The 19,270-nt window shown below is 44.6% G+C and overlaps 2 protein-coding genes and 1 long non-coding RNA gene across 3 annotated transcripts in view; 2 read left to right on the forward strand and 1 right to left on the reverse strand.

Annotated features, from left to right (window-relative positions):
- LOC146685793 (uncharacterized) overlaps nt 1-19,270 on the reverse strand; it is a 102,399-nt gene that overhangs the window by 21,299 nt on the left and 61,830 nt on the right. The window lies entirely within an intron of this gene.
- Nucleotides 17-12,588, forward strand: erich1 (glutamate rich 1). Its single transcript, XM_085441492.1, has 6 exons — nt 17-671; nt 1,263-1,403; nt 1,484-1,630; nt 9,960-10,346; nt 10,767-10,964; nt 12,347-12,588. The coding sequence occupies exons 1-6, from the start codon at nt 653-655 to the stop codon at nt 12,481-12,483; spliced, it is 1,029 nt and encodes a 342-aa protein (XP_085297618.1). The 5' UTR covers nt 17-652; the 3' UTR covers nt 12,484-12,588.
- On the forward strand, nt 15,837-17,171 carry LOC146685795 (uncharacterized). The gene is made up of 2 exons (XM_085440596.1): nt 15,837-15,983; nt 16,810-17,171. Exons 1-2 carry the CDS (start codon nt 15,933-15,935, stop codon nt 17,092-17,094), a joined length of 336 nt encoding a protein of 111 aa, XP_085296722.1. The 5' UTR covers nt 15,837-15,932; the 3' UTR covers nt 17,095-17,171.

Here is a 19,270-nt window from a genome sequence, read left to right on the forward strand (position 1 = left end):
TGGAAAGAATAAAAGTGGACATTAAAAAAAAACCGTATGTTGCTCTGGTAGTATGATACACCTGCTCAGATAATTAATAATGGTTTTATAATAATCATTTTAGCTGGAGTCATTTTTAAGTTCGCTCTACAAATCCAGACCTTCTTGAGTCTTTTTCCTTGAAATACGCAAGGCTAATGAATATTACACTATAAACGAGGTTGATTCGTCTGCCGATGTGAAGAATAGATTCGAGTAATCCCGTAAATACATATCATTAAGTATATACAGAGAGTGTTTGTTTGTGAGGACTGCGTGCATTTTAAATTGGCCGGATTTTGAATAGAAGTTGGCGCAAAAGGAAGCGGAGTCTCTTGGTCGTCACAGTGCGCGTGTGGTAGCCGGTGAAGTGCGCGGTTCAGCAGTTTTGCGCATTACTCTGGGTTAGTGGGCTTTGCTGAAGAAGCTGGAGCTCTGTGGCGATGATACTGACAGATGAATATCTCTGATCTTTAAGTTGAGCGGGACGTGCGCGTCAAGCTAGCTCATTTAAAAAGCTGCTGTAGCATACTTGCTAGCTAACTCAGCTAGCTTGATAGCATAGTAACTTCCTAGCTGAGTGCAGAGTTGGAATTCATGTTTTCTTTGCTTCGACTGTGGTGGATGTTTGAATATGGCACATAGGAAAGAAGGTAAGCACCGCCAGAAATGACTCATCTCATACAAAAACACACACAGAGCTCGTAACTCTTTAGCTCGCTAAAGTACCCAAATAACGTAGCTAGCTAAATCTCGCGTTGGTTTCTGTGTTGTAAACAAAAGCACGTGCTCCTCTGTCAAGCCCTAAAATCACTCCTTGACTTTGGTAGACGTACCCGAGAAGACAGGAGGTTTTGTTTTTTGGTGATTCATATTTGATCAGCTTTTATTAGTTTTTATGTGGTCACGATCGTGTGGACATCTCAGTCCTCTATGTTCTGAATAAATGTACTCACTGACATTTCCTTCTTGTTTTGATGGTTTAGGAAAATGACAAAGACTAAAACTAAAGACTGGCAGTGTACTCTAAGTTTATCTTAACTTTTTGGCATCACAATAAGTTTGTAAACACAGTGTTCATTGTTAGGCTGTGTTATTGCAGTCACAAACAGCATGAACATCACCTGTTTCAGTTTTCAAAGTCAGCGGGTTACATCCTGTTTTCATGCTTCATTCCCACATGGACTAGATCACATGTAGCCTGAATATGCGTAGTTAACACAGCTTGTCTTTGTGTCACTCAGTATTCCAGTCAAAAGTTCTCCAGAAGCTTTACCCTGCCATCCAAGAAGTGGTGACAGAACAGAGCCCACCACATATTGTAGAAGCTCTAGGCAAAAAGAAACATCTGAAAAGCAAAGCTCCTGGAGAGGACACGGCCTCGGGTAAAGTCATGATAATTACTAACACGTTCCTCCCTCCTTTGTGTTTCAGTGCCTTACATTATTTGCCTTATGTGTCTCAGGAGATGCAGTGAAGAGACAGAGCGCAGCCAAACCAGGCAGGCGGATGTACACGGTCCTTCCTCCTCCTGCAGACTATGATATACATTCAGAGGAATCGGTCTCACTACAGCAGCTAAAAAGCATAAATAGCGTGGAGGAACCAGCTGGTACGTCACCCATAATCTTACATTTATGGACTTGGCGCTGTGCACCATAAAGCTAGGAGAGATTTATCTCATGGGCCTCCTCCAGGTTGGCGCTCTGTAGTAATAAAGTTACTCTTTCTGATTGTCTCTGCCACTGTTGTTGGGGGAAACAGACAGTGAAAATCAGTCGTGTTCTTTAACTGAGGAGAACTTGTGCAGATGGTGAGTGAGCCTGGGTGGCTCTGTTTTCACTCCGATAGGCCGATTAAATGTGCTTGTCGGGGCAAACTTGCATAATTTATAAAGGAGATATTTAACTATTATTAATAACATGTTGGAGGCTGAGTTGTGAGCTGATTTATGCCGAGCTAAAATCTTCTTGACCAACGATGAATCGAGCTGTCTGGCAGCGGTATTCAAGGATGAGTCACATGCTCTGCATTTTGTTGGAGGTTCCATTTTTTAGGGCAGAAATACCGGGGTTACTCGCATATCTCACGGAGGAATAAACCATACACACGTTGTTTTAGAGTTTTACATCAGAGGGACACACCTTCCTCTGCGCCATCATTTATTGCACACACACTTCCGTATTTATACCTTTCAGGTTAAGAGCACATACATATATGATAGGGCAACACCCCCACTTGCTCTTAACACTATACATTACACATTTACATGATATACATATTTACATGATATTCATATATCAACGTTTTATGTTCCAAACAAAATATGCGTAAATTTATCTATTTTCACTTTACTTACAGACTTAGTCATGATGTCTGCTACCATGTCTTCTGTTGCACAATACTTAACTTGTACTTCCTTCTCAGTTATAGCAGACCTAATAAAGTGATACTTGATATCGATGTGTTTACATCTTTGACGGTTTATAGGATTTTTGGACAATGCAATTGCACCTTGATTGTCTGCAAGAATGGTAACTGGTGAATATTGCCTTTTAATGTCCATGCCATTAAGTAGCTGTGAGAGGTATAAGCTTTCTTGTACTGTGGCGGCCATCGCCATGTACTCTGCCTCGCACGTTGACAAAGCTACTGTAGCTTGCTTCCTGGTTTTCCAGCAGATCACTGGCCCATTTTTGGATAGTACAAAACAATAACCCGTTGTACTTCTCCTGTCACTCAAGTCTGTGGCCCAATCTGCATCGCTGTATGCTATAAGATTTAGGTTTCCTTCTATCCTTTTATAGCACAGCTCTTTGTTTAGTGTCCCCTTAAGGTAACGTAATACATGTTTTGCTGCTGTCCAATGATGCTCTTTTGGCTCAGACAGGGATTGTGACAGTTTGCTCACTATCCAACTCAAATCTGGTCTTGTACATGTCATTAAGTAAATCAAACTGCCCACTAATTCTCTATATTTTCCTGAATCAACTGATTCACCATGTGCACCAAAATCATTTTTGAGTTCACAAGGAGTAGAACGTGGCTTACAGTCAGACATTTTGAACTTTTCCAGGATTTTTGTGATGTACCGTGTCTGATTTAGTCTTATCTCATGGTTCTCTTGTATACACTCAATACCCAAGAAATGTTTGAGCTCACCAAGATCCTTCATTTTAAATTTCTCATCCAACATTTGTTTCACGTTTCTGATAGCGTCCTCACCGTTGGCAGCTATGATTACATCATCAACCCAGATGATAAGAATCACTGTCTCACTCGCTGTCTGTCTGGAATATACACAATGGTCTACAGGATTTTGTTTGTAACCTTTTTCACATAAATGGTCATGTAACATCTTATTCCAGTTCCTGCCAGATTGTTTCAAACCATATAGTGATTTGTTTAGTTTACAGACCAGTTTTTCACCTGTGTCTGACTTTACTTCAAAACCTTCTGGTTGCTGCATATACACCTCACAATCAATTGGGGCATGCAAATAAGCAGTCTTCACGTCCATTTGATGGAGTTTAAAGTTGTGCTGTACTGCTAATTGCATCAGCGTACGCACTGACGTCATATCTGCAGTCGGCGAAAAGGTTTCTTTGTAATCAATGCCTTGAACTTGGCTATAGCCTTTAGCAACATATCTTGCTTTAAATGTTTTAGTCTGATTTGGGTTCTCTTTTATCACATACACCCATCTCCCCCCCACTGCATTTTTACCTTCTGGCAGCGTGGTTAAAGTAAACGTATTATTGTCTTTCAAGGATCTTATTTCATCTTCCATAGCATCTGACCAACACTTAGAGTTCGATGACTGCATAGCTTCTTCAAAAGTCTTTGGTATGTCGTACATCACCCTGTAACAGTAATCTACAGTCAGTGATGTTTGGTCGTCTTCTGCAGTTTGGACATAGTCTTTCAGGTAATCTGGCCTTCTCCTGTTTCGTTTGGGATATCGTTCAGACTCTGTTCTATCACTCTGCTTGTCTGAGTTTTGTGCATCATTTATGCCATTGTCCTGAATGTCACTTTCAGGTTCCAGGATCATACTTTCATCTGATCTCTGGTCATTCCCTGTTTTGTCCTTTCTAGCGGGGTACTTCAAGATGTCCCCTGGAGTCAAATCATCATCTCCATTGTCATCAACCTGAGTGGTCTGGGTTTGGTGCTCAACTACACTTTTAGTGAGGAACTTGACCAACCTATGTCTAAGAACTCGTCCTGTTTTAGGGTAGTAGATTAGATACGACGGACTGTTTTTATCGTAACCCACAAAAACTCCTTCGTCACATCTTGCGTCTAACTTTTCTTTTGTTGTGCCCGTAACCATAGCAAACTGATCCAAAAACCCCCATCCTCGACATGTCTGGCTTCTTTCCTGTCAGCATGTAATAAGGGGTTTGCTTTGTGCGTCTGTTGTAACACCTATTACGAATTACTGCGGCAGTCATAACAGCATAAGTCCATAATCTTTTTGGCAGGTTACTTTCGATCAACATACACCGTGCCATTTCAAAAAGTGTTCGCCATTGTCTCTCGGCAGTCCCATTCTGATGAGGTGAATACGGCGCTGATGTCTCATGCCTTATCGTGTTTTTATTTAACAATGTCTGAAACTCTTTAGATGTAAATTCAGTTCCGTTGTCTGATCTGATTCTCTTTACTTGCCCATAGGGGGCGACGTCTGCCAAAAACTTTTCAGTTGCTTTTACGGTGTCACTTTTAGCCTTTAGAAAGTACACAAACATTGTGCCTGAGTAATCATCAGTAAATGCTAACGTGTACCTGAACCCGTCTTTAGCTTCTGGTTCTATCGGTCCAGCTAAGTCAGTGTGTACTAGCTCTAATGCTTCTTCTGCTCTTTCATCAGGCTCTCTGTTCCTGGTTTGGATAAATTTGCCTTTTGTACACACTTCACAGTCTTGGTAATGTTTAGCTTTACCTTTTATTTTCATACCCTCGGTAATGTCCTCTAGTTTAACCAAGTCTTCATAGTTGCAATGGCCGAGGATTTTGTGCCAAGTTTCTACATCATGACAGCCATTGCATTCGTCGTTGTCAACATAATGATCAGATGTAACACTGTTCAAATAGTATAGGCGTTCATATTCACTTATCTTAAACCTTGTCCCGTTCTTATGGATAAGCTGGTTGCAGCCCTTCTTGAAGGTTACTGAGGCTCCTTTGGCCGTTGCCGCCTGAACCGAGAAGATATCTTGCGGGTAAGAGGGAATGTAAAGTGCTCCCTCCAGTGTCGCCTTCACCTTTCGTCCCTCGCTGTCTTGTAGATAGACCTCCACATCTCCCCTCTTCAGTGCGACCCCACTCGTCCTCGTTCCGTCAGCTAATTCCATGAAGTGTCTTCCAGGTGTGAATGTCTCATCAAAACTCTTAAATCTCTGAATGTCCGTAATAATGTGAGAAGTGGCCCCTGTATCAACCATTAGGCCTCTCTGTTTCAGCCCTTGATTTCCACAGTCTTTGGCTTTGAACGCGAAACTATGATCTTCTGCATCAGTTACGTGTTTAGCAGTAATCTTCTTTCGTCGGCGACAGTCGCTGTCCTTATGCGTTGAGCTTTTACAGTAACCGCACCACTGCTTCACTTTTTGTTCTTTCCTTTCGGTCTTTGTGTAACACTCACGTGCTATATGACCCTCTTTTCCACAGTTGTAACATATTATTTCTGCATTGTCTCTCTCTTTCTTCCAGTTATTTGCCTTCATCACATTGTCTTCAGAACATGTGGCCTTTTCGGTGCTCTCGTAGCTTCTTAATTTAGCTTTGAATTCACTAAATGTCATTGCTTTGTCACTGTGGGTTACATGTATGGCAAACGGCTTGAAAGATTCAGGCAACCCTTTTAGCACCATTGCAATAAGCAGTCCATCACTTAATGTCTCTTCTGCATTCCTCAGAGCTGTAATGGCAGTCTCAGCCCTTATCATATAGTCTGTGACGCTCTCACTGGGAGTTTTCTGTAGCGACGTTAGCTCCGTGTACAGGCTAATCACACGTGGTGTCCCCTTACCGGCGTAGTGCTCTCTCAGAATCTCCAACGCTTTTCGTCCGTCATCCTTGGCATCTCTCATCACGAGTGAAAGATCCAATACTTGGATTAGCTCTGCATAAGCTACTTCATTCTTTTCATCCAAGTCCTTGTCTTCTTCCTCCGACTCGCCGGGCTCGTTCAGAATGGCAGCCTTTAGCCCAAGTAGCCGCAGGTATCCCAGGAACTTTGTTTCCCACAGTTCATAGTTTCTCTCGTCTCCGTCGAAGCATAGACGGTTCCACCGGCTTCCCACATCCCTTCTGGGCCCATAACCTGTTGGAGGTTCCATTTTTTAGGGCAGAAATACCGGGGTTACTCGCATATCTCACGGAGGAATAAACCATACACACGTTGTTTAGAGTTTTACATCAGAGGGACACACCTTCCTCTGCGCCATCATTTATTGCACACACACTTCCGTATTTATACCTTTCAGGTTAAGAGCACATACATATATGATAGGGCAACACATTTGATATGGATCATTTAAAGACTGTTTGTTTTATCTCCTCTCTCTATTGTCATGAAGTACCAAAGTGATGAGGCTGTAATAAAAGCGCCGGCTCGTTACACTCATCATCTTCTGTAACTCAGACCGTCGTTTAGCTGAAGAGCTTCTGCTTTACCTCAGTGAAAAAAGTGATTTGCTGGCTTACACAGACCATCGTCCGAGGGTGGCCGCTGGAATGACTGACAAGGTTAAGTTTGATTAATTGCACTCGTAAGTGTAGCAGTTCCTAATTGAACACATTTTCGATTTAGTGGGTAGCGAGCCTTCAAGGGAACTGCAACCCAGAGAGCTGTTTAAGGTCAACTAGAGTTTGGGTTCTGCGGAGGTTCATAAAGGCTTCAGTGTAATATTTTACAAAGAGGAGAGTTGATGTAGTTGATGTGGTGTAGAAAGAGAAAAGCTGTCCTAGTCTTGAATGAACAGATCTCTCTTCACATTCACATTAGCTGCAAAATGTAGAACCGTATTTCTACATGTTTTGAGAAACGGACATCTATTTTAGTTCATCTGATTTTGGGTTTTCTTTGGATCCTCGAGAAAATCTTGTTTCTGAACAATCAAAAGGAAAGTTTATCGTAACCTGTTTTTTTTCTTTTAATTGCATCAAATTCTTGTTTTTTTAAAAGGTTCCTTCATGTAATGATCTGCTAGAGGGTGTGGGGGGGCCACAGCCCCGTCCTCCAGGGCATGAAGCAGGTATGGAGGAGATCAAAACTCCAGACATCCAGAGGCCCCCAGAACACAAGAGACCAAGGAAGACCAACAGAGGGGCAGCCGCACCACTGTCCCAGAAAGAGCTGAGGAGAGTCCCAGATGAGGGCTCACTCAGCAGCCGCGGAGCAGAAGCCAGGGGGAGTTGCAGTGACGCGCCCGTGAGCTCCGCCGGCAGCCAGCCGTGCCTGAGTGACCGAGCCCCAGGCCGAGAGGCCGGGGGCACCCCACCTCCGAAGTGGCCCGAGCGAGCCCCAGGCTCCAGGCCCCGATAAGCGGCCGCCAAGGAGTGAGCCGGTGTGTACCTGGACGCCCATCCCCGGACACAAAGAACCACCAACGCACCAATGTCTGAGGGAGTCCGCCACTGGCAGGAGAAGTGGTGGTAGGGGGAGATAGGCCTCCAAACCTTGGAGGGCCCGAGATGTCCCCAGAGAGGTGGCGTCTGACACCCAACCTGACATATAGACACAGAAATACAGGCACACACATATACAAACATCCATTCCCCCCCTCATGCTCTCATATGCACTTACTCCACACTCAACCAACGTGGAGACAGACATAAAGAGACGCTGTACACACGATCACACTCCCCAAGCGTACTCTACAAACCGGGTCTAGGTACCCTTGCCCCTGGAGGGGGGAACTGCACCCAGACCCAGGTGGTGTTACCCTTTTCCCTGCGGTGGGGGGAGGCAGACCGCCCCGACTCCGCAGCAGCAGGGAGGCCCAACACTCCAGACCGCAGTCGGACGGCCAACTCCTCCTCCTCCTAGCCCCCCCGCTCCAGCAGGTCGCAGAGAACGGGGGTGAGAGAAGACTCCAAACCTCCCTCCACCCGCTCATTGTAGTGTTGATGCATGTGTGTTCTAAGGTGCATTTAAATCTTCTTCTTAAGCCAGTCACTTTCTGATTGGTTGACTGTCACAAACAGAGGTTTGAACAGCACATGGGTGGGGCTGCTATGCTCACAGACAGAGCAGTGTGCCTCCAAGCTTGGGTCCTCTACCACAGTGGTCCCCAACCCCCGGGCTGGTCCTTGAGTTGTTTGGTACCGGGCTGCGTAGTTGTGTGTCTTATTTTGAAAGAAATATTTACGCGTTACCATAGCGACCAGAGAGCATTAAGGGGCAGAGAGGAGGATGTTACTCTCAATGTTGTTGGCGCATTTCATTTTATTTAGTTGTATTTATCTGCGACACCTTAAAGGCCGGTCCGTGAAAATATTGTGTGACATTAAACCGCTCCGTGGCGCAAAAAAGGTTTGGGGCCGCTGCTCTACCAGAGGCCTGGGAGCTTGAGGGTCCTGCGCCGTATCTTGGCTGTTTCTAGGACTGTGCTCTTCTTGACAGAGATGTCCGATGTTGTTTCTGGGATCTGCTGGAGCTGCTCGCCGAGCTTGGGAGTCACCGCACCTAGTGCTCCGCATCCTATTCATGTAACCTCTTCCGCTGGGTTACTTGCGTAGTAGCATCCCAACAACACCCTGTTTTTGTATCTTGCCCACCGATGCCTTCTTGTTCCAGTAGCTCACTTCTCGTCAGGGAGCCCTGGTTCCTCAACACCTGATGCAGACCTTGTTGATCTGGGCGGCGTCCGAGCCGGCCTGACTTCATCTGTCTCGCTCATGGCTGCAGTTGGCTGGCTTTTAAATATATTTATATAACAAAAAACATAATGACTTGAAGTAGTCTATCATTTCAATCTGTCACAAAATAATAATTTAAAATGTCTGTGAAGGTTCTCAGTTCCTTTGACAATAATTTAAAATGTTTCTAAATGTAAAAAAATGGATAAATGGAGTATTTGCATGTCTGATATGAGCAGTAGCTTCCTTGGTTTGTGTTTTCCTTGCACTATGTCGGTCAGTTCTGCACTGCCACTGTCACTTCTGCTGCTTTGTGTTCTGGCTCCAGTCCACTGCTCACAAACGGGTCGCTGAGAAGTCAGCGCGAGCTCGTTTCTTTGACCTCTCTGTGCTTCGTGGGTTTTTTAAGGAAAGGGGAGATGTGGCAAGCTAGAGAAGATCCAAGACTGCTGTTTGTGGACGGGTTCTCTTTTGAGGTTTAGTCATTCGGTAATGTGACAGCAGAGAGATTTTAGCAATGTGATAATTGCAAAAGAGAAAAGCTGAAAAATGGAAAGCCCAATGAAGCTGCTAAACTAAAGGATGATTTCCATAAGGTGGGAGGAATGTGTTAATGTTCTTTCACTGTAAAAGCTCGTGCATCACCTGAGCACTGTTCTGTTAAATGTTCCCTTTTATTTAATGGAACATCTCAAATTGCCGGGCTCAGAACGAGCGATGGTCGCACTTGCAGATTTGACCGTGTCTTTTCAATCAGAGGCCACACCAGATGATTTTGCTGATTGAACTGCAATCAGTGAAAAAGAGGGAACATCTAATTAGTGGAATTAGATTGTGCAGTGATTGGCTGAAAGGAAAGCAGCCGTCTCCCAGCTTTCACCATAATGGACGATGCCCACCTCCTGTTTTAGCCATTAGGCCCAGAGTGCAGGTGGATACACGATTCATACTTTAACAATGTGAACACAATCTGACCTTTTAAAATCCGATCTGTCCGGATCACGGGATCGTGAATCAGTTAAAGACTGTTTTTAAAACTAATGAAGAGTTTAATCTGTTGTTGCTTATAGAGGGGAACAACCACGAGAGCGACAAAGTGCTGGATGAAGAGCAAGAGGCAGAGGAACAACGGAGGAGGAGGAGGAAAAGGAAGAAGAAAGCAACCGTTTGTCAAGACTCTGGGAATGACGAGGCAACTCTAGGGAGCGAGTCCGGCACAGGTCAGAATCAGACGGCGGGGGATGAGGGGGCCGAGCGAATTAGCAGGAACAAGAAGCGAAAGCTGAAGAAGAAACGGCACAAACAGAAGCTGCTCTCCATGGGTCTGATGCCTCGGGCCGCTGCGCTGGAGTTCACGTATCAAAAAGATGGAGAGGAGGAGGAGGAGGAAGACGAGAGGAGAGCAGCTGAGGTGTCAGACTTCCTCAGGACAACGATGGAAATGTATTTGTCAGATTGTAAGTAGGGACCACTTGTACTTGCCTTCTTGGATGAAGCTCATGTTCTCAGTATTACACCTTGTAGGCATTCCTAATGCTCACGGTGATTTTAGTTTCTAATGTTTTGTTTATTTGGATATATTTTGGATGCTAATGTGCAAAAAACCCTACACTGCATTGTTAAATGCCCATTACTGAGAAATGAACATGTTTTCAGTGAAAATGAAAGCCTTCCATACGTGTTAGAAAAGCACTAAAAATGAGAGAAACTAGTAAGTTATTTTTTAATGTAAATAAAGTTGAAGAGTCTTCTTTATATTTGGTCAGTGCATGAGTCACATTAAAGAAATAGGCATTTATTGGTCCTTTTGATGTTTTATAAAATGCTTAATTTGATGTTGAAGGCTTCTTTTTAACAGACCACTTGTCCCTCCTCAGCCTCGTCTCATGCTTCCACGATCCCTGACCTGTCTGCTACAGTGGACGGCCTTCTGGGCGCCATAGACAGCGGAAGCAAACCTAACTCAGTCCTGAAGCAGCTGTACAGTCTCAAGACACGTGTTCAGCAAACGGATACAGAAAAGCTAGAAAAAGCTCTGAAGGAGCTCTGCAGCAACTCCTCCTGCATGTCTGCAGGTCAGTAAAAATTCACAAATAAAGAGCTTTTTTCCTTTGAATGACAGGCCTGTGTTTATTGTTGTGTCTCGCTGGTTCATGCATCCACGCCTACAGTAGGCTCTTCTTGCTGGAACCTGCCCCGAGCGCTTCGTCGGGCCCGTCCCAGCAGGTTAACGTTCGCCTCCCAGTGTTAGGGGGCAAACGCAGATTAGGATTGTTTGCCGGTTACCTGCCCTGACTTGTCTCATTCAGCCTTCACCTGTGCGTACCTGCCCCTGACTTACTCGAGCTGACCGTGAGTAACGAACATGTTTTAACTCGCCTCGACACTCTCAACAGTCAAAATAGCTCCTACGTCCCCCGACGCGATTTCATCTGCCGCTGGCTGCATAATAGGATCAGCAGGGACTTTTCTGCTGTCACGCGCACAAGTGCAGGCATGTGAGAATGAGACTGAGAGACGAGCCAGGGGATTCAGGCCAATGCCATGTCGGCGGCCACAGAGTGACGCTTGTCTGCCCCTTCCCGTAACCCTGACGACGCTGTGTAAAAACCAGTTTGCTAGAGTCCACCATAGATCCTGCCGTCCCCTCTCCATACAGCTGCTCCACAGCTGCCTGAAAGCTTTTCTAACCCCCCCCCCCGTACTCCCAGCTCTCTCATAATGAGTCATGCTTCAGTTCACTGTTTTTTATTTGCTGCCGTTTTTAATTCCGGCGTGCCAGCAGATCGTGTCGGCGCAGACGAGTGTTTGTCGCACGTTTGATTCGGCTGCTATGGGTCAATTCCACTCAGCTTATCTGAGTGTTGGAGGCAAAGGCCCCAGCCTTTCTGCTGCATCTCGCTTCACATTTATCAGTCCCCACAGTATGGAAATTTAAAATAATTAAACTTCTTAATAACATCCACCTTGTTCAGGGAGCATTTGGTATTTTAAAGTAACCTACATTCAGTGACTTGCAGGAGCTAATCCATGTGCATGCGTGCTTTTAAAGCCCCTCAGGTGAATTCACTAAAGCTCTCCTCACTCTGTCTACCCTTGTAGTGGCAATCAATTGGCTGCAGGAGCAGCTCTAAAGCAGATTTCCCTTAAGCATATTTTGCTGCACCCTGGAGTTTCTCACAAATGACATTGGATTGACTGCTCCGCCTTTTGTATTGTCCATTTTGCTTTCTGCAAAGGCTAAATATATTCTTCTAACAGTAGCGAGTAAAAGGAAAGAATTTGTCTTGTTAGGGGTTTGGATACGTACATGCGGGGGGAAGGAAGCAGATTTTGATGCATTATGCCAAAAATACACCAGCAAGTGAATCTCTTTTGTGAAAATACTGAGTGTTCCTGTGGTTTTGTGTTGTCAGCAGTAACTGAAATGTTTCGCTCTGTCTCCTTGTGTTTGTAGAGGAAACCACGGCAGTCGTTACACTCTTCCAATACTGGATCACAGACATTCTTCCCATGCAGGGAGACAAGAAGACTCGTGCTTTCTCCAACACACCCATGAGACTGCCAGTCGAACAGACGCAGAGACACTACTGAAGAATCATTTCTACCAAGAATTTTCTTTTTGCTCATACACAGCGTTTGTAAATGATGGACTTGCTTTCAATGCATGAAATGTTTTATTAAATTCTAAATATGTCAGTTTTGGTTCTGTGCCCAGTCTATTCTTACACCCCGTCTCCTCCGTTTGCAAGAGGAAAACAAAGCCGGTTAATCCTGAGCCAGACAAATCCTTCCGCCCATCGTTAGTAAGGCCAAAGTTGTCTTTATCGACCAAACTTTTACTTTCCTATGCTTGTTTAGCGTTTCTGTATGCATTTTAAATAAAGGAAACATTTTATTGGTGTTAGCCTGACAAACCCCCATCACATCTTACCCCCTAATTGCCAGAAGAGCAAATGTCAGTTCTACCTCGAGCATCAGTATTGTTTGCAGATGTTACGACATTTAAACCCAGCCCGTTAACCTAATAGCTCCTCAATTATCTCCAGTACACTCCCCACCAATCCATTACTGCTCAGCTGTGCCGTGCGCCTCTTCATATTTGCACTTCTGGATAACTACACTGAAATGATGGTCTTCAGGGCAGTTCTACTAATGGGGTGTATGCATATATTCATTATGCTGGTGAATGATAAGGGACAGTAATTAGTGCCATTACATAATCCCCAAAGCTACTCTCCTTTATCTAACTATATGCTAAATATGCCAGCACATTGTTGTTGATGGACCTTTTAAACCAGTACCACCTAGGGAGGTAGCTTAACCTTCTGCATCACAATACCTGTCTGCAGCTCAGGTAGCCTATTTTAAACCCATCATGCAATGCCAAGGGACGAGTTCAGGAAAAGGACAAAGATTTATCTCAGCTGGACAGTGACTTTTTGATGGCATGAGGGAGAGCTGTCTGCCATGTTCCGGCTTTAGAGGAACAATTGCTCCAAACCGGGAATGCACCAGTAGACACCGACAGGTTATATCATACACTGCAATACACACCCTGAGTGTATGCGTGTATGACTGAACAATTAGCACGAGGGCTGCCATCTGTGGCCTCCATTCATGGATGGATGCACCAGGTGCTGCATCCGATGGGAGCTCATGGGCTCATTATGCAGACATTAGCCAGAGGAGAGAATAAGGGCACACATGCTTAAGATAATATAACAGTGATCATTCAGAGATTAGTGCATTTCTTCAGCCATGCTTAATGGCTCCAAGGATTGCAGTCCAGACCCAAACATCTCAAAGACTGTAAGGTGGATTGTTTTTAAGTTCAGCTCAGTATAAATCCTAACATCTTTGATAATCCGCAAGGATTTCCTGCACTTCTGAAAGCAGGTTACTTTTTCCACACATCCACAGAAAAGTTTAAACTTCTAAAGAATTGAGAGATATCCCTGGATTCGAGACAGCGAGGCTTACCATTTGGCTATCCTCTCAAAAGTGGCCCGTGAACCAGTTGCAGACCTTTTAAGGGAGTTTTTGTGAAGGTTGCGTGTGTAGCTACTCAAAACAAGACTGAGGTAACATTTGTGTTGTAGTCATCAAAGCAGAGCTAACCTTAATAATATTCATAAATGCAGCTGATGTGAAGAAAATGGGAAGAGCAGGACATCTGCTAATCAGAAGGTTGGTAGTTTGATCCGTAGTTGCTCCAGTCTGCATCCTCCTTTTCCCCAGATTTGAAGGATGGGTCGGGTGTATCCTTCGTGGCCCAACCTTTCCCAGAATTCAGCCAATTCCAATGGCGGCAGCTACTTAGTTTTAATATTACTCTTATTACTCTTTCTGGGTCACAAAATAAACTTTTAAGATATTTTCAGGTGCGAATGTAGCTGTAAACTTCAAATATCTGCTCGATTTATCAAGACATCACATATTTGCAAAAGTGCTCCGACGTTTTCAGAGACGTCTGCTACCCACTAGCTCGATAGCTGACAGGGAGGTCGAGGCTCACTAGAGATGGTGAGAACACCGGACATCGTTTTCAGACCCCCCGCAGTCTTTCGCTACTCAGGTTAAACATGACATATAAGTCACTTAGATAACTTTAAAAAGTTATTGTTTGACTTTTTCCAGTGTTTTAGTTGTTCCTGAGTAAATCAGTTTGGTGAGATTAAAGTTATAGTTTTTACACATCTGAATAAACGTCAAACAGAAAACTGATTAAACAGAAATGTGAGATGGTCGAGAATTTACTCCAGTGTCCTGATATATTTTAGATAGAAAGGAGCAGATGGCTGAGTTTATCAAACTCCACCAAGACAATCTGCAAATTTCATTAAAAGTATAATAAACTATCATCTTGTCTTTATTTTCAGTTAGCAGTCCTGGTTTAACCCCATCCTGACATTCATATTTGAGGTTTCCTGGGAAATGTCTCTAAACTCTAAATATTCAATAGAATATCAGTTTGTGATTTGACATTTTCTCACACAGCATTTTAAGTGGTATATTGTCTCTGTGCTTAAAGCCCAGTGGGCATCACAAGTTTCCATGACATCATGACTTTGCAGTATTATTGCCAGAGTTTGAGATTATTCGCGGATGCGTGAGTCAGGAGGCACAATTGGTTCCTGTTACTAGAGATGGGAAGAAGGTCATTGTTGGTAACTCTCACCGGAGAGAATTCCTCCCATCCACCGAGAGCGACGTTATCAGCACAGCTACCTCATTATAAGACCTCGCTCTGCACCCGGGACCCCGAAGCCAGGAAGGATATTAAAGCTTAAAGAAAGTTGCTGACACAGCTAGAGAGGCCACTTTCAACATCAACACACAAAAAACATTCAAATCAACTAAGTTGGCAGATTTAAATGGGCTCTGGACTGTAAATGACTTCACCTCTTCAGTGTGGGCCTTTTAAAGGAAATGCTGAAGTCAGAAGTCCTTTACACCTGATGCTAATGTGCCTACATAATCAACAAGTTCTTATTCATCATTTTTGACTTTGTTTTGGCATCAAACTGGAAACAACTCTGAAATTATCCATACATATTCTGCATATAATTCAGACACATATCACTACACTCTATACATTTTATAAAAACCTTGATTATGTTTATAGTTTGATTGAGGTGCAGAAATATGCAAAACAATTGCACATATTTAAATATGATTTCGCTCAGTTTGTATTCTTTGGCAAAAGAAGACGCGAGGATCACCTTTCCCTACACGTCCACCCTTCCTTCTGTGTAGTCTGACTTCTTTGTCCCTGTGTGCCAGCTCATGTAATCCCCTTAGGCTCACCACCTGCAGCTGTCCTATTATGTAAAGTCAGAAAGGAGACGTTATAAAGGCTGACCAGACTGTCCTACCTCAGACAGCTGAGCTTAGGTGTGCGAACACCCGGACGAACCCTCTATCTCAGTGGGTTTCCCGTCCTGGGAGTCCAGGGAGAGGAGCTTTAGATAGAGACTGCCAAGAGTCATCTGGCCTTTAATTCATCTGATTTAGCAGGAAGACCAGCGTGGGAAGCTCAGATGTTTTTCAGGCTCCCAAGACTCACTCCTGGCTACATCAGGCTGCTGCAGGTGAGTGTGAGCCTTTGGTAGGTTCTAAAGGTTTCAGGTGAATATTTAAGAAAATAAGTTTTTCTTTTCTTAGATTTTAAGTTTTACTGACAAATGCAAGACCTTTAAAATAAAAAGTAGTGCTTTAGTCTGGGATTCATACAGGGGTTAGCATGCTCTGTCTCTGCTGAACCACTCCAGAGGGAGGCAGGGGAGAAACTGCTGATAAAATGTTTGCAAGGTGCTGTTTTCATGGGTACGTGCAGAGTTTTATTGACAGTTACAAATCATACAGCACACTTGCTTCGCTAAGCCTCGTGCTGCTATTGTGCAGCCATTTTTCTGTGCATTGTCTCAACAGATTCGGTTGTGACAAGATGATGAAACACAGTGCTATCTTATTATATACGCACAGACCACAATATTTCCAGGCTGCTGTTCCAGTAATTGTAGAACGGCTTATATTTTAGCTCAATAGTAGTAGCGTTTATCACAAACAATAGAGAAAGCCTGCGACAGTCCATTGCATTGTAAGTGGAAATGGGAACTGGTTGAGCGAGCTGCAGGAATGGCTTCTTAACTGCCTGGGACACAGCTCCATTAGGAACTATGAAGTTAAGTTTCTATTATTTGCTCCTCCACGTGCTTTATAATTGTCAAGGGCCCATGGAGGAAATTGTCCATGTCGCAAAATTGATGAGCTTTTTGTTTGTCAAAAGAGACGGGCCACAATTTAGTAAATGAGAAAAGATGGGGTTTTAATTTCTCCAGGATTGCTGGGAGCACCAGCTGGAGCTGAGGTGTGCATGTTGTGCCTCGCTTATCGCATTCGTTACTTTTCTTTCAGACGCAGGCCTACCATAATGTGGCCGTGACGCCTCCGGCGGAGAAGACCGTGCCTGGTATGGCTATGCTGCTGGGAGCCGTTGGGATCGGGATGTGTGGCTACAGCTCCAAGCAGTTGGCCCTCTACCATCGGCCCTCTTCCCGTGTCCTGCAGTGGATCGGCACGCACACTGATGCCAGTGCAGTGGCACACAGGATCCCCGTCCTGGATGCGACTCGCCGGGCCGGTGCCTGCCAGGGGATCCCACCTCCCTCGTTCGTTGGCGACAAACTTCCCTCAAATTAGTCTGTGGTGATAGTTTGGCCGGCACCATAGGTTGAGTTCCGGTAACTACGCTCGGTCATGTCTAAGATTGTAGCTATGCCGGCCCATTGCACCAATGCGGCCCATGTGCTCTCTGAAGACATGCTGCTGTGGATATCTGACTGAACCTATGTGTTGGCGCGAAATAAGAAACAGTATCATAGAGATATGGAGTTCAGTAACAATAATTCACATTCTACTGGATTGGTTCACTTATTCACTAATAACTAGGCTGTTTAATGCACAGAGAGGGCACTAAACAGCATGAATGATGGGATGAGTACGTAACTGGTGCTGGAACTTCCCAGAAACTGTGGCTGAATGTGGCTTGAATGAGCTAGCATGACTAATTTGGAGGCATTGTGTGTCTTTTCGAGTACTGAGGTAAAAAGAGAGTGATGCTTGGCAGCGCTCCTCTGTACACAGATGGTTGGCATCTCTCTCTCTCTGACCTCCTTTCCATCTTTTCCCAGGCAGAAAGCCATGTGTAAGTGCTTGAGCAGCCCATCCTTGCCCATGACTTCAATTGATTTCCTCTGAGGAGGAGCAGGTGCCATCCATCAACAAGCCTTGGCATCTTTTGGTGTATTCTGCATTGGCTGTCAATCGAAAGAGAGCAGTCGAAGACATAGGTTGGCTTTGGGGCTGAGTCGAAACCGGTGCGTCTATTCTGAGGACTTTAAATTCTCTGAGGATTCGGTCAGAGTGGTAAAGCAGAGGATGCTTTTGTGGCTTGAAAACGGCTCTTTTATCAGAAGAAAGTGGATCTGTTATCAAAGCGTGGGCCGTGTAAACAACAATTGCACAAATACACTTTGATGAGACACCGCAGGTGGCGGGTAAGCAAGGTAAAGTGGTGATTTCTGCAGGATAAGTCTGTGCCCTCCGTGGGGATTAACCCTGGTGGAAAACCATTCCTGGTGCACACACTCATTAACCTAATCTGGTATTAGAGGGTCAAGGACCCGTAAACAGTTCCTGTGCGTCCAAATATTGTGCCATTCCCCCTGCAGTGTCCACCGTTTGTCTCGCTGTCAGATATGGATGGACGAGTCTAGACGTGGTGTTTTCATTCGTGTTAACACCAAAAAAATGTACCAGAGAGAGCGGAGCTGAGACTCGGCGAGACACTGAGCGTGGTTGAGAATGCGCGCTGTGCCTTATGGATTGCACAAGGTTATACTGTCGTCATTGACCGGCTATTAAATTGAGCCAGTATACTTGAGATTTATCAGATATGGAGATGGTACAAGGTAGGCAACAGAGGGATTCTCCAAAGGAGGATGTAAGAAAGTTTAGTGTTTCGTCAGTTAGAGGTCAGCCAGACCTTGCAGTCCACATTCTCATAGCCAAAAAGCCGTCCTTGTCGCTCTGCCAAATTGGACAAGTGGCTAGTTGTGGCAGGTTGGGAGTTTATAATGGCCCAGTAGTGACCCACCAGTATTCTAGCACAGAGGGTCACCAACAAAATGGTCGTAATCCACTCAGGAGCGGGCTAATGGCTCCAACTGGCATCGGATGTTGGACAGTTGCTCACCTTATTCTGGACTGAGGCTGACACCTATAAACAATTTCATAATTGGGTTATAAAGAGCAGGAATGCTCTGGAGGAAATGTACAGAGTAAACCAAACAGATAGCGCTCAGAATTACAGACACGTTTGACTAAAATGTTCTCCACCTGTTTGAAAATTCGGATCGGAAATAATTGGCCGTGCTTTCACTGAACTGCAGACTGCGGTCGCATTCAGGCATTGCCCTCCTGGGAGTTTCAGAATCAATGTGGACATGGGCTGGAAGCTGTGTAATGCACCTAGCTGCTTTTGATGGATTCTCTTTATACTGCAACAGTGCACAGTGAGCACAGAGAACTGCGAAAACCTATTGATCTCAATAAGAGAGTGAAGGAGGAGAGCTTGTCTCCTCGCTGCAGCCGGTTCCTGTTTCACTCGGCATTGTGCAGTCTATGAGGAGAAACTGCCGAGATAGTGCACTGAATAATGGCGATGCTCGAAAACACGTTAGCTCTCGGATTAAAAATGCAAGGGATGTTTGAAAGCACAGTATTCATCTGTCAGTGTGCTGGATGTCACACATCAGCGCTCATCCATTAGCGTCTGTGAAGCTCTACAAACTTGACTTTAGCTGTGCCCATTAAA

Source organism: Copadichromis virginalis, linkage group LG19 (assembly GCF_057382275.1).
Source record: "Copadichromis virginalis isolate Kocher_CV1m ecotype Utaka linkage group LG19, C_Virginalis_male_GT1.1, whole genome shotgun sequence".
NCBI classification, from domain to species: domain Eukaryota; kingdom Metazoa; phylum Chordata; class Actinopteri; order Cichliformes; family Cichlidae; genus Copadichromis; species Copadichromis virginalis.

Bases quoted from the DNA above. Each gene is read 5' to 3' on its own strand.
- erich1 (XM_085441492.1), top strand. The intron at 1,404-1,483 runs GTAAAGTCATGA...TATGTGTCTCAG, and splicing joins TGGAGAGGACACGGCCTCGG to GAGATGCAGTGAAGAGACAG. The intron at 10,965-12,346 runs GTCAGTAAAAAT...TTGTGTTTGTAG, and splicing joins CTCCTCCTGCATGTCTGCAG to AGGAAACCACGGCAGTCGTT.
- LOC146685795 (XM_085440596.1), top strand. From the start codon at position 15,933: ATGTTTTTCAGGCTCCCAAGACTCACTCCTGGCTACATCAGGCTGCTG. The intron at 15,984-16,809 runs GTGAGTGTGAGC...CTTTTCTTTCAG, and splicing joins GCTACATCAGGCTGCTGCAG to ACGCAGGCCTACCATAATGT.